Source organism: Liolophura sinensis, chromosome 9 (assembly GCF_032854445.1).
Source record: "Liolophura sinensis isolate JHLJ2023 chromosome 9, CUHK_Ljap_v2, whole genome shotgun sequence".
In the NCBI taxonomy this organism is placed as follows: domain Eukaryota; kingdom Metazoa; phylum Mollusca; class Polyplacophora; order Chitonida; family Chitonidae; genus Liolophura; species Liolophura sinensis.
The window spans coordinates 19,305,519-19,317,661 of NC_088303.1; the positions used below are offsets into that span (position 1 = coordinate 19,305,519).

The 12,143-nt window shown below is 38.5% G+C and overlaps 1 protein-coding gene across 1 annotated transcript; it reads right to left on the reverse strand.

Moving 5' to 3' along the window:
- Positions 1–1,042: 1,042 nt before the first annotated feature.
- On the reverse strand, positions 1,043–10,775 carry LOC135475199 (Bardet-Biedl syndrome 4 protein-like). Its single transcript, XM_064755005.1, has 11 exons — positions 10,650–10,775; positions 10,014–10,125; positions 9,349–9,421; positions 8,505–8,558; positions 7,854–7,981; positions 7,381–7,435; positions 6,466–6,687; positions 5,275–5,446; positions 4,746–4,815; positions 3,870–4,011; positions 1,043–3,394 (listed from the first exon to the last, which is right to left on the reverse strand). Exons 1-11 carry the CDS (start codon positions 10,693–10,695, stop codon positions 2,957–2,959), a joined length of 1,512 nt encoding a protein of 503 aa, XP_064611075.1. The 5' UTR covers positions 10,696–10,775; the 3' UTR covers positions 1,043–2,956.
- Between the last annotated feature and the right edge of the window lie 1,368 nt (positions 10,776–12,143).

Genomic DNA, 12,143 nt, shown 5'->3' on the forward strand with positions numbered 1-12,143 from the left:
TAGTGTTTCCAGTGCCAACCAATTTGATAATAAGACTTCTTGACAAGAAACCTGTTGGACAGCCGTTAGCCTGCAGTGGATTGGTTTACCTGTGGAATGGTTGTGCAACCTTGAAAGAATGTTCCATCAGATATTCTCAATGACAGGTCAAAGTGTCCACATACCAGAACACACAGGCTTGAAAAATGGCAGTGGACAGCTAAAAGCCAGTTACACGTGTGCTAGTTGGGAGCTACTTGTAGTGGCAAGCCCCCCTTGTGAATGCTCATGGGTATATACAGAATTACTCTGTCCATGGGCCTTATCCTGGCTGTTCTTGCCTGTGCAAAAAGACGGCTTCATACCGATACACAAACTCTTTACATGATAAGCTAAATACAGAAAAAGTGCTGCATACCCTAATGTGTTGATATCGTGTCCGTATAACTATTTAGTACAGGGTTAAGCAGGTGATGCCTACGGTCTTCACAGCACTGTGTCAAGTGTCTCAGTGGTACAATGTAACTGCCATGGGTTTATCATGTAGTTCAAAACACCAAGGAGCCTTATCAATAGACTGCTGGAGCAACATTTGGATGTTTATGGCACAAGAAGATTGTAAAATGGTTCAAAGCTTGAATATAGACTTTCCAGTAAAACCTGCAAATACTGAGCAAGTCCTGAAACCTTTTGTGTTTCCACAATCTTACCTTAAAATATGTGAAATTGTTTCATTTTCTCACATGCATACCTGAACCACTTCCCCTACCTCATAAATGCCTTAAAAAACCATGCACAAATTTATAAAACCTATGCCTGGTTAATTCATAGAGAACAATATTAAACTACCTTTTAAGAGAACCCCTAAGATTTTGGTCTTAATTGTATTTTCAAAGTACTGCTGCCATTTTACCAAACTCAAATTATTGAAATTTCTGACACCCCATGGTCATTGAAATGTTAAGGTTTGCTTAAATCAGAATGGTGTCATTAGGGGGGCAACCAAGTCAATGCTACACATGATGAAGGTGGGGTCATCACACAATAAATCATTCACAGCATGGAAGTGTAGCCATAAACATTTATTACAAGTCTGGACGAGATTTGTTTTAGGACGGATGTATCACTATCCCTGGGGGATATAGCACTTTATGACAACATACATAATACAGGAAGTCTTATCACTTCATATATATTCACTATCCCTAAAAATTTACCTTAAGAGACAAATATTAATGTATTACTTTTGTTACCGAAACTCAACACTCTTTTTCCCAGTGGGATGTCATCCTAACTTCCAGAACCGTTCCAAGATCATTAAATCTCATGCCTGTCAAGAATTAACTTTTTGGTCTAATACAGTAGGTCTTGAAAACAAAAACAACACACTTTTACACAATATCAACCCTTGTAACTGAACAATCAATGTGAAGGGTACGTCTTGCTCATGATGCTACTTCAAACGATTCACTGCATGCAAATAACTTGTACACCATATCGTGGGTTCACTTCCAGATTATGGTACTAGCACTCAAAAATATTGATGGCATTCAGAGGCACATTTCTGTACTGTAAACATTTGTTTTCTGATTGAACACACTTTTGCCCAGCAATACTGACTCCTTAACATCACTTCTAGTTGAATACACAAGTGTATCATTATTATATACATGTAGGTCAATATTCTAGAAATCACATTTTTGTAGTTTCAAAGCCTACATGAACACACAACACTCTTAGGTTTCAAAATCAGCTGTTCATTAATTTATTACAACGTTCATGAGTGTAAAATGACCCTATTCATTTCTAAACACTTCCCAAAACCACCCTTTTCCTTGACAAAATGAACAGTTTTTCAACCAAAATAGATGTTTGTTTGATTTATTTATTTATTTATTTGTGTTTTATGCAGTACTCAAGAATATTTCACTCATACGACGGCGGCCAGCATTATGGTGGGAGGAAACCGGGCAGAGCCCGGGGAAAACCCACGACCATCCGCAGGTTGCTGGCAGACCTTCCCATGTATGGCCGGAGAGAAAGCCAGCATGAGCTGGACTCACAATGACCGCATTGGTGAGAGAATCCTGTGTCATTACGCTGCGCTAGCACGCTAACGAACTGAGCCACAGAGGCCCCCCGATATGTTTGTTTGAAGTACTGTATCTGGTTATTTAATAAATCACATTTTACAAGGTGAAATATGACAAGAATAATGATGCATTGCCAAAGCATCCATGAAGTATTTGTATTTGGTCGAAATGTTCTGGCCAGAAGAACTGTAGGTCAATTGCAGCATTGCAAGTGATTAATGGAGAAAAATTTGATGTTAATGAGAAATACTAGGCATTGTCTGAAAGAAATACATGAAAATTACATGAAAATCACTATTTATAATTTCTCTTTTGCAAAGAGAGTGCAGTAAAACACTTACACTCTTGTTCTCTGTTGTCGAAACCCTTCTCTCAAATATTACTCCAGCTTCAGACACTTTTTCCCATAACAACACAGATACAAAGAAAAAAAAGCCCTGGCTTTCACGAGATTCTATATCTGAGGACTGTTGTGTGCAGCTATCATCCAAGGAAGCTCCACACCTCCCAAGTGCTTGAGTACCAAATAACTACAGAAGAGATGTCCGGAATCGAATAAAGAGACATCTCTTTACCACATCTATAACAGTAACAGATTTAAGACAAAAACAAGATACATATACGGTAGTGGATATGCGTGCTGGGCATAACATGAATTCTTATTTGTCGGAATATGCAACAGAAATTGCTGCTCCTGTTTTTTTTAATTTTTTTATTGAAATGAGACAAGTATTCTTAACAAAACCAATGCAAAAAGACGTCCACATGATCTAAAATACACAGGAATTCTCTTGTGAACTCAGCAGTCATGTACAAAGAGGAACAGGTGTATTGTGACACCTTGCACTCTTTAATCACAAGCCACATAACAATAATAAACAAAATCACAGGGCAAACTCGGCCTCTGCTTTCATCTTTTCCTTCTTACTTCTCCGCTTCTCTGGCTGGTCATCATCAGGATTATGGGTTGGAGGTAATGGAGCATTGTCTAAGCTAGACAACTTTCCCTTTAATGGAGGTAAATCTGTAGCGGATGGCAGGAGTTTGGAGGGCAGTGGCTTCAGTGATGGGTCTGAGGATGTCTCTGCTTTTTCAGAAAGAATGGCTTTCCTCTGAAGAGCCAAAGTGGGTGCTGAGGGTGGCAGAATGTCTGGGGCAGGGGCAGAAGGTTCCAATGGATAAGATGGTGAGTTTACATCAGGTTTAGAGGTCGCCGATGTGGCAGAGGTCGCAGATGTGGCAGAGGAGGTAGACGGATTCTTCCATACGAAACTTTCTCCTACCTGTAATGCTGGGCCAAGCTTTGCAGCAACCTCCATCAGCTGGAAGCAAGACAATGGTATGATACCTCAGAGAATTTATATATATTTCTTTACTTAAATCTGGTTATGAGCCACACACTGAAAGTTTATGGTTTCCTCCTTTTATTCCTCAAAAACTTTGGGAATCCATTCCGTCACAAGTAAATCGTTTAAAAGGTTCAGGATATTTTTATTATGAGTAATGCACTGAAATATACCTTTAAGCAGACTGTATGAGTTTTTCAATTCCATGGAGTATCACTGTAAGGGTACCGTAAATTCTTATCATTAAAATCACTGAAATTATGTCTGTGCTGTGACGAAAAAATCTGCTGATGCAATGTCTGATTATAACAAAAACACAACAACAGCAGTCAATAACAATCCATCTACACTGCCACTGTACATTACTTACTGTATATTTACGATTTTATTACAAAAATAAAAACGGTGTCACAGAAATTAGACCACCAATTATTTGATTGGACAGACATACCTCTTGGTCCACGTCATTAGGATGTGCTACTTTGTAAGCCTTCATTTTCTGATCAAAGCTTGAGAACTGTTTCGCCGCCATTTTCCTTTCTCCTTGATTGTACAAGAAGACAGCATAGTTCAGACTAAGGGAAGGATCTGACCTGAAAACAAACACAAGACAAGAAGTTAACAGCGAGCAGTGCACAATATTCTGTCACAGAAATCAAAAGTCAAAGCTGACCTTCTACAAAACCAGTGTGGGGCCTCTGTGGCTCAGTTTGTTAGCGCGCTAGTGCAGCGTAATGGCCCAGGAGTCTCTCACCAATGCGGTCGCTGTGAGTTCAAAGTCCAGCTCATGCTGGCTTCCTCTTCGTTCGTACGTGGGAAGGTCTGTCAGCAACCTGCGGATGGTCGTGGGTTTCCCCCGGGCTCTGCCCGGTTTCCACCCACCATAATGCTGGCCGCCGTCGTATAAGTGAAATATTCTTGAGTACGGCGTAAAACACCAATCAAATAAATAAATAAATAAATAAATAATAACAAAATTAATGTACATGTAAGTCACATATATTATGAAACATTCTTATTTTAATTGATTTCTTTATTTGCTTGAAAAGGATCACGCACAGCCGCATGGTACCTAGGGAATATGCTCTGACAAAACAACATAGTAATTACAATTATATACTAAACCAGAGGTAAGCAAAATGTGGTATATCTTACTGCTTCATTTAAACTCAAGGATTGCCATATTCTCAACATATAACAACTGTTGTTTTTTTTAAATTTAAAGTTTGAGTTTCTAAATTTAAGTTTGAGTTCAATTAGCTGATACTTGTAAATCGAAGGGAAAAGAAGACATCCACAGAGCAAATGACAACTCTGCCTCACTTACCCATCATATGTCAGAGCCTGCTCATAAGCTTGTTTTGCATTGTCAGGGTCATCTAAATGGGTCAGGGCAACTGAAATCATAAACATAAAACACATGAGATCAAATCTCATGTCTTGGAAACACCTCTAATCAGTCCTGCCTGAAGATACCAAACCACCTCACCAGGTACCTCACATTGCACCACACCTAGTACCCACACTGCACCTCACCAGATACCCACACTGCAACTCACCAGGTACCTCACACTACACCTCATCAAGTTCCCCACACTGTATTTCACCATGTACACCATGCTGCACCTCACCAGGCACCTACTCTGCACCTTACCAAGTGCCCCACACTAGGTACCCCAGAATGCGCTTCACCAGGTACCTCACACTGCACCCCACCAGGTACCCCACACTGCATCTCAACATGTATCCGCACCAGGTCTCATCGGATACCCAGGTGGACTTTGTGAAATGTAACATCATGGGGGCTTCGTGAAATCTAACATTTGTGTAATTTGGTGACATGGGCACAGCTTTACCTCCGAGCAGCATGAAGAGTTGAGCCATCTTTGGCTTGAGGTTTATGGCCGCACTGAGGAAGTGGAAGGCTGAAGCGTACTGCTGCATGGTCAGGTGAACCAGGCCCAGGTTGTAAAGGATCTTCCAGTCAAATGGTGCCAGGTAGTTTGCTCTCTTCAGACAGCTGATGGCCTGTAAACAACAACAACACATAAATATGTCTCCGTAATTATGGCAATTTCTGTTCATCTGTATGAAACCACTGATACCTGCAGACCTTTGAATAATTTCTGCAAATATATTTATTTATTTATTTGATTGGTGTTTTACGCCGTACTCAAGAATATTTCACTTATACGACGGCGACCAGTATTATGGTGGGTGGAAACCGGGCAGAGCCCGGGGGGAAACCCACGACCGTCTGCAGGTTGCTGGCAGACCTTCCCACATACGGTCGGAGAGGAAGCCAGCATGAGCTGGACTTGAACTCACAGCGACCGCATTGGTGAGAGACTTCTGGGTCATTGCGCTGCGCTAGCACGCTCTGCAAATATAATATATATATATAATAATATATTATACGTGTACCATTTTTACTATTATCCTGCATCAGACAAAATTCTCTTGTTTTCAGTGAAAACATCACATGAGGGACATGTATATTCCCATATCCTGAAACCTATACCATATGTATCTGCTGACAAGGTTACCTCCCTTTGTTTGAGTGTGAAAACAGCAACATGGCTGGAGTGATTCACTGACACATCAGGCTTCTGTGCTGAATTTGATGGGTCTTTTTCAGAACACATTTATTACACAAAATGGTTACTCAGTGACAGAATACAGAAATATACGGTGTCAACCAGTATGAGGTTTACTAACATCATGTATTTCCATATCCTGTCACTGAGTAATCATATACCTAATGGGATACATTCTCTGAGGATGGAAGCTCAACAAAATAACTATCTCAATAGGCAGCAGTTCAAGTCCAACTATTGCTGGCTTCCTCTTCATTCACACATGGGAAGGTCTCTTCCCTCTGGCTCTTCTTGATTTTCTTCCATCATAATGCTGGCCGTTGCTTTTTAAGTGAAATATTCATGTCATAAAACTCCATCAAATAAATCAAATCAATACACAGCAAGTACACATCCAAACGTGACAAGCAAATGTCAGCAACAGACAAGATAAAACTTTTCATGACTTACCGCTACATACTTCTTCTTGCCAAAGAAACACATGCCGATGTTGTTCCAGAGTGAAGCGCTTTCGGGCGTGTCCACGGCTGCTATTCTGTATTTGGTCAATGCCACATCAAAATCATTGTGACTCTGCATCATGCTTCCGGCGGCCATGATCGCCTTGGTATTGGAGGGATCATAGGTCATGGCATTACCGAGGTTCTCAAAAGCCTTCTGGAATTGACCGATCTAAGACAAAGTATACAAATACAGATGATGCAGATTTTCACTGAACACATTTAAGGCCGATTCCACAAGGCCAGTTTTGAATTAAGTCAAAATTTGAAACATGATTTTAGAGCTTATTTTCAAGCCCTATAAAGTAAAATTTTGATGACCTCATCAATGTTATCTTAAGACGAATATGTGAAAATTTCCACTTCTAAAACCAAAATCTAAGCATAGGGATATTTCTTTTTAAATTTCGACTGAAGTCAGAAATGTCTTTGTGGCATGGCCCCTGATGTTTTATACCAGTTCTCCACTTTCATAAACAAGGAAAACTGCCAGTTTTTAGTAACATGCAACATTTCCAACCATGTTTGTCAATCAGATTTCATTCAATGATGATGACTGCCATTAGGGTTCAAACACGGAGTTGGCTTTCATGTTAAATTCTGCTCCATGACTATTATTTCAATTAAGTATTTGAATATTATTATAGCAGTTCTCCATTGAGACATTTGTGAAGAGATGTTCAATCTATCTAGGCAAAAAAAAAAAAAAATCATTAGGGAAATTCAACAAAACAGCTCCTAACAAAAGTTAAAACGAGCCAAGTAACAAAATAAGGCATTTATATAGTCCGGCACCACAAAGTAGAGGCCAGTACATGTAAAGGTGAGTGTATATTATATATCTTAAAGGACATTATATACACACCTGTAGATAGAGAAGCCCCAGGGTAGTCAACAGCTCTGGGTTTTCTGGAGAGAACCTGTTCAGGAAGACAATAACTTTGATGACATGACACAGAAACAAGGTCATGTCTTCATGTACACTACTAACACTATTCAATTTCATTTTAGAAAAGAGTTGATTTCTGTACATTTTAATTTAAAACACTGCAACATATTAAACCTAGTGTTAATCGTCGTCATATGACTGAAAAATTGTTGAGTACGACGTTAAACCCCAAGCACTCACTCACTCACCCCTAGTGTTAAAGGTAAACATAAAACTTGAATATTCGCACTTTGCAAAAGCTACTGTTAGAAAATCTATATCTGAAACAAAAAACTTTTTTTTGACTGTCGCAATCAACAGGACTTTTTTGTTCTAGGATTTTAAATTTAAATAGTGAAAATACAAGTTTTAGAATCAAAGTTTTATCCCAAAAGGGAGATAACTCTTACTCCACAGCTCTCCTGTACACATCCACAGCCATGTTCACATCATTCTCTATCAGGTAGACTTTGGCCAGCATTTTAAAGGTGACTTCATGGCGATTAGTTTGTAAGGCGAGTTTCAAACATTCTTTAGCCTGAAAGTCCAAGGGAATATTGGCATATATCATGTATGTGTACACAGTATGCCTCATTGCAATAAGTTCAGTCGTTTAGCGCAGCGTAATGACCCAGAAGCCTCTCACCAATGCGGTCATTGTGAGTTCAAGTCCAGCTCATGCTGGCTTCCTCTCCAGCCATAAGTGGGAAGATCTGCCAGCAGCCTGCGGATGGTCGTGGGTTTCCCCCGGGCTCTACCCGGTTTCCTCCTACCATAATGCTGGTCCCTGTCGCGTAAGTGAAATATTCTTGAGTACGGCGTAAAATACCAATCAAATAAATAAATCAAATAAATCAACGCAATAATACCCACTACTTTGAGATATTTCACGATATTTCCACATTTTCATACAAGAAAAGTACAATACGAGCAGTAATGCAACTTTGTCTAAAAATGCTTTTTGTTTTTACAGCTAAATCATAAGCCTTTTAAATAAAAATTTAGAGATTCCAGTTTTTAATGATCTGTCACCTGTTTCACAAATCATTTCAAAAACTTACTTTTGCAAAATCCTTCAGGTAGATGTAACAGACACCCTGGTTGTGCGAAATCTCCTACGAATATTAATGACAAGAATTACACTAAACATCACAAATTAACACAGATCTCTAAAGAAGGAAAAATAATTTCACAGAAGAAAAAAATAGTGTACTATTTTGAACTCAATCTTGATGATTTAATACGGTTGACAGGAGTTGAAGATACCTGAAAGCAAAGGGTCTCGGGCAATTTTAGCATAAACATCATCATTGCACTATTCTAGAAGTGTTGTTGTACACTCTGTGTTCCAGAATTTAATTGAGCTATGCGACCATGAGTAAATTAAGCATTCAAACAGATATGTTCATTTATATATTTATTAAATAGCTGTTAACACCATAGTCAAGAATTGGCAGCCTTTTGCATGGGGAAGGAAACTGGAACGCGAGCCTAAACCAACGACCTTTTGCAAATTACTGGCAAACATTCCCTGATGTGCTATACATCAAATTAGTGAAAGACAATGAGGTCTCCAGAAAACTTCATAAAAAACCACACAAGGATGCACGGCGGATCGCTTACTGCCACAAATTTAGATCTTGAGACAGCTTCTTGCTTCCAAAGCCGTGAGAAAACATTGGAAGCAGGAGAACACTGAAAATTCCCTATCCAAGAATGGGAACCCAAATGTTGAATAACTTACTGATTTGTGAGCAAGGATCTTATCCATCCAACCTGCTTCTATACATATAGGTCACATGGGTTTACTCCTAAAAGAGATGCCTTGTTTGCTGGAAGTTTTATAAGCTTTCAATATTCACCAGATATAATTAGACTGCGTATTAGATAAAAAGACATACATACCCAATCTTTAGCATTGAGTTTAGCTGCTTCATTAAAGACGTCTACAGCTGCTTTGTGTCGTCCCAATAAAAACCTGTGAAATTAACACAAAATCATATAAAAACAAACCACAATAAAAAAAAGCAAACAAAATGCTTTAATCAACATAAGAAGGTTCATGTAATGTCTATATACATATTAACCATCTGACCTTTTCTCATAGCTTTTCAGCCAGTAAGACTATGATTCCAAAAAGAATACTAGAAACTGTTTGTGCAAGCAGATGCAGTAATCACCACTGATGTGTGAACCTTTTTGTTAATGACAAGAGTTTCTACCAAAACAATCTGATATCACATCCTGTTCTTTCAGCAATTATATTTCACAGAAAGTTATCAAGTCACACATTTTGCTCCTTTCTTTTGGTTTTCGTACATTATACAGGCCCTTTAAGAGGAGTTTTTGTGGAAGTTGATTAATTTCATACCCGAAAAACTTAACTGTTGGGATGAAAAGTACAAATGGAAGGGTTTTATGTGCTTCAGAAAGTGCATTTTACATACATAATTTTAAGTTATAAAAATTGCAATTTGAGGAATTAGAAGTCAGTCGATCACTGAAAATATGACCCACACCACAGTTCAAGACGCACACAGTAATTACGAAGCAAGAGACATTCTACTCACAGTGACCTGGCCACTTGTTTCAAGTTATCACAGTTTTGTGAATTTAGCAGAGCACATGTCTGGAACAACTCCAACGATTCCTGAATCTTTCCTTCTTGTCGTAAAATCAGAGCTGAAAGTTACAACAAAATACATATGGACTCCACTGAAAAATTGATGTAAAGTAGTGAAAAAAAAATATATTTGGATAAACAATATATCGTATGATTTGATTATTATTGATCTTTACACCAAAGCTAAAATGCTGTACCCAGATTGAAAAAAGAAGCGCTGAAACTGAACTAGTCAACTTCTGCCTCTATTCCCTTCAGGTTTCAGTTAATTTGGCTCCATAGTTTTGGACGTACATGTATAACCCTGACAAGCCAAATATGAATTCTGACAACAAAAATAAAAAATAATAATAAAAAGCAAATATAAATAAATAGTCAAAAGAAACACACTGTTCTAAAACAATCATTTTTTGATGAACTTTTTGCTGGAGGAGATTTAAATAAGTTCCACAAATTTTATAGATACATGGAGTGGTTGTCAAAATATATTGGTAAAGCCAAATGGATGTATGTACATGACTACAACATTACCTTTTGGTCAAAAGTCGTCAAGGAGTAAATGCCTAATTCTTCAACTCCTTACCTTGTACATAGACGGCATATTCACACATGCCCCCAGTCTCAGCCATTTGCTCTCGTATTAACACCTTACAGGTCTCAAACTCTCTTCTGACATAGTGCAGGTGAATCAGCCAGTTTCTCCTCTCAAACACAGGTAGTTCTGGAGCTGATAACACCAGGTAGACATTCAGAACAGAATTCATCAGGTAGACATCAGCACATAATTCATCAAGTAGGCCTCAGAACATATTTCAATTAAAACAAGGCACCTTTCTTACATTTCTACTCTGCTGTGGATAACTGATATATTGTATTTCCAATTAGTTATCTGTGAATTTAAAGTTCAAGATTCCTATAGAAAATACTTCTCAATTCTTGAAAGGAAAAATACATATTCATCTTTAACCAGAATAGGTTTCTCTCTGAAAAAGAGGACTGCAACAAAGCTCACTATCCTCCATGTTCTTGTAACAGTGGCCGTTTACTTCAGATACTGTGACCATTTTATTTTTACTGATTTTGTTGTTATTGAATGTCATATTCAAGAGTTGTTTACTCATATGATGACAGTCAGATTTATAAGTGAAGAAAATCAGAGTGGTGGAAAACATGTGGCGTTTAATGGGTGTTAGACTGTGCACCAGAGCGTCTTCTCCACCACTTTTTGCCACCAAGGCCCCTCAAGCAGTGAGAGTCATGGAATCTGAACTCCTGTCTAAGGCCAAGTTTAAAACCTGTAACTTGTCTGTTGTGCCAATTGAAAGGTAATCACCTCTAATCATTAATCTATGTCCCACTCCTTCTGTGACCACTTATCTCCGTTATACCATGCTATATACAAAAATTGTGACGCTTAACTTTCAGTTCTAATCATCTCGTTCTTAATTAGGTAGACTAAAACATGTTCTTTGTACGAATGTGTTACCTTTCTTGGCTTGGGTTGGGTGCAGGTGTCGCAGATAACTGAGGAATCTGAGGGGTGGGATCAGAGGCAGACTTCTCTGTGCTGCTACCAGAATCACTCTGTGGGTATAAACAAGAAGAAAGAAGATACTAGTACACATGTACTCATGACCAATGTTAAATCATCTGTAGTTTCTCAAGGCCTTGCTTATGAAAATAGACATGCTGAGGGTGATAATTATAAACCATAAATTCGTGCAGGTGGCAGGGTAAGTTTCATTTTTCATCATCATTATGTTATGATTATGCAAAATCATTGTTTGACAAAAAAAAACAAACCAAAATTTACATAATACATTAGATGTCGTTGTAAATGATGTGTGAGCTGGTGATGGGAAATATGGCATTAAGTGTGAAATGCTTGATCCCCCCTACTAAACTGATAGGTTTGTGTACCAGTTTTGCATGGACAACATTTGTGCCAGCCACGGACATGCAAGACTGGCACAGTTTCTGAGTGAATAATGCCATGTTTTTCATGTTCTATGTTTCTGCACAATTGTTTCTGGCCAGGGCCCACTCCCACAAAACTTTGAATAAATTTTTTTGCTAA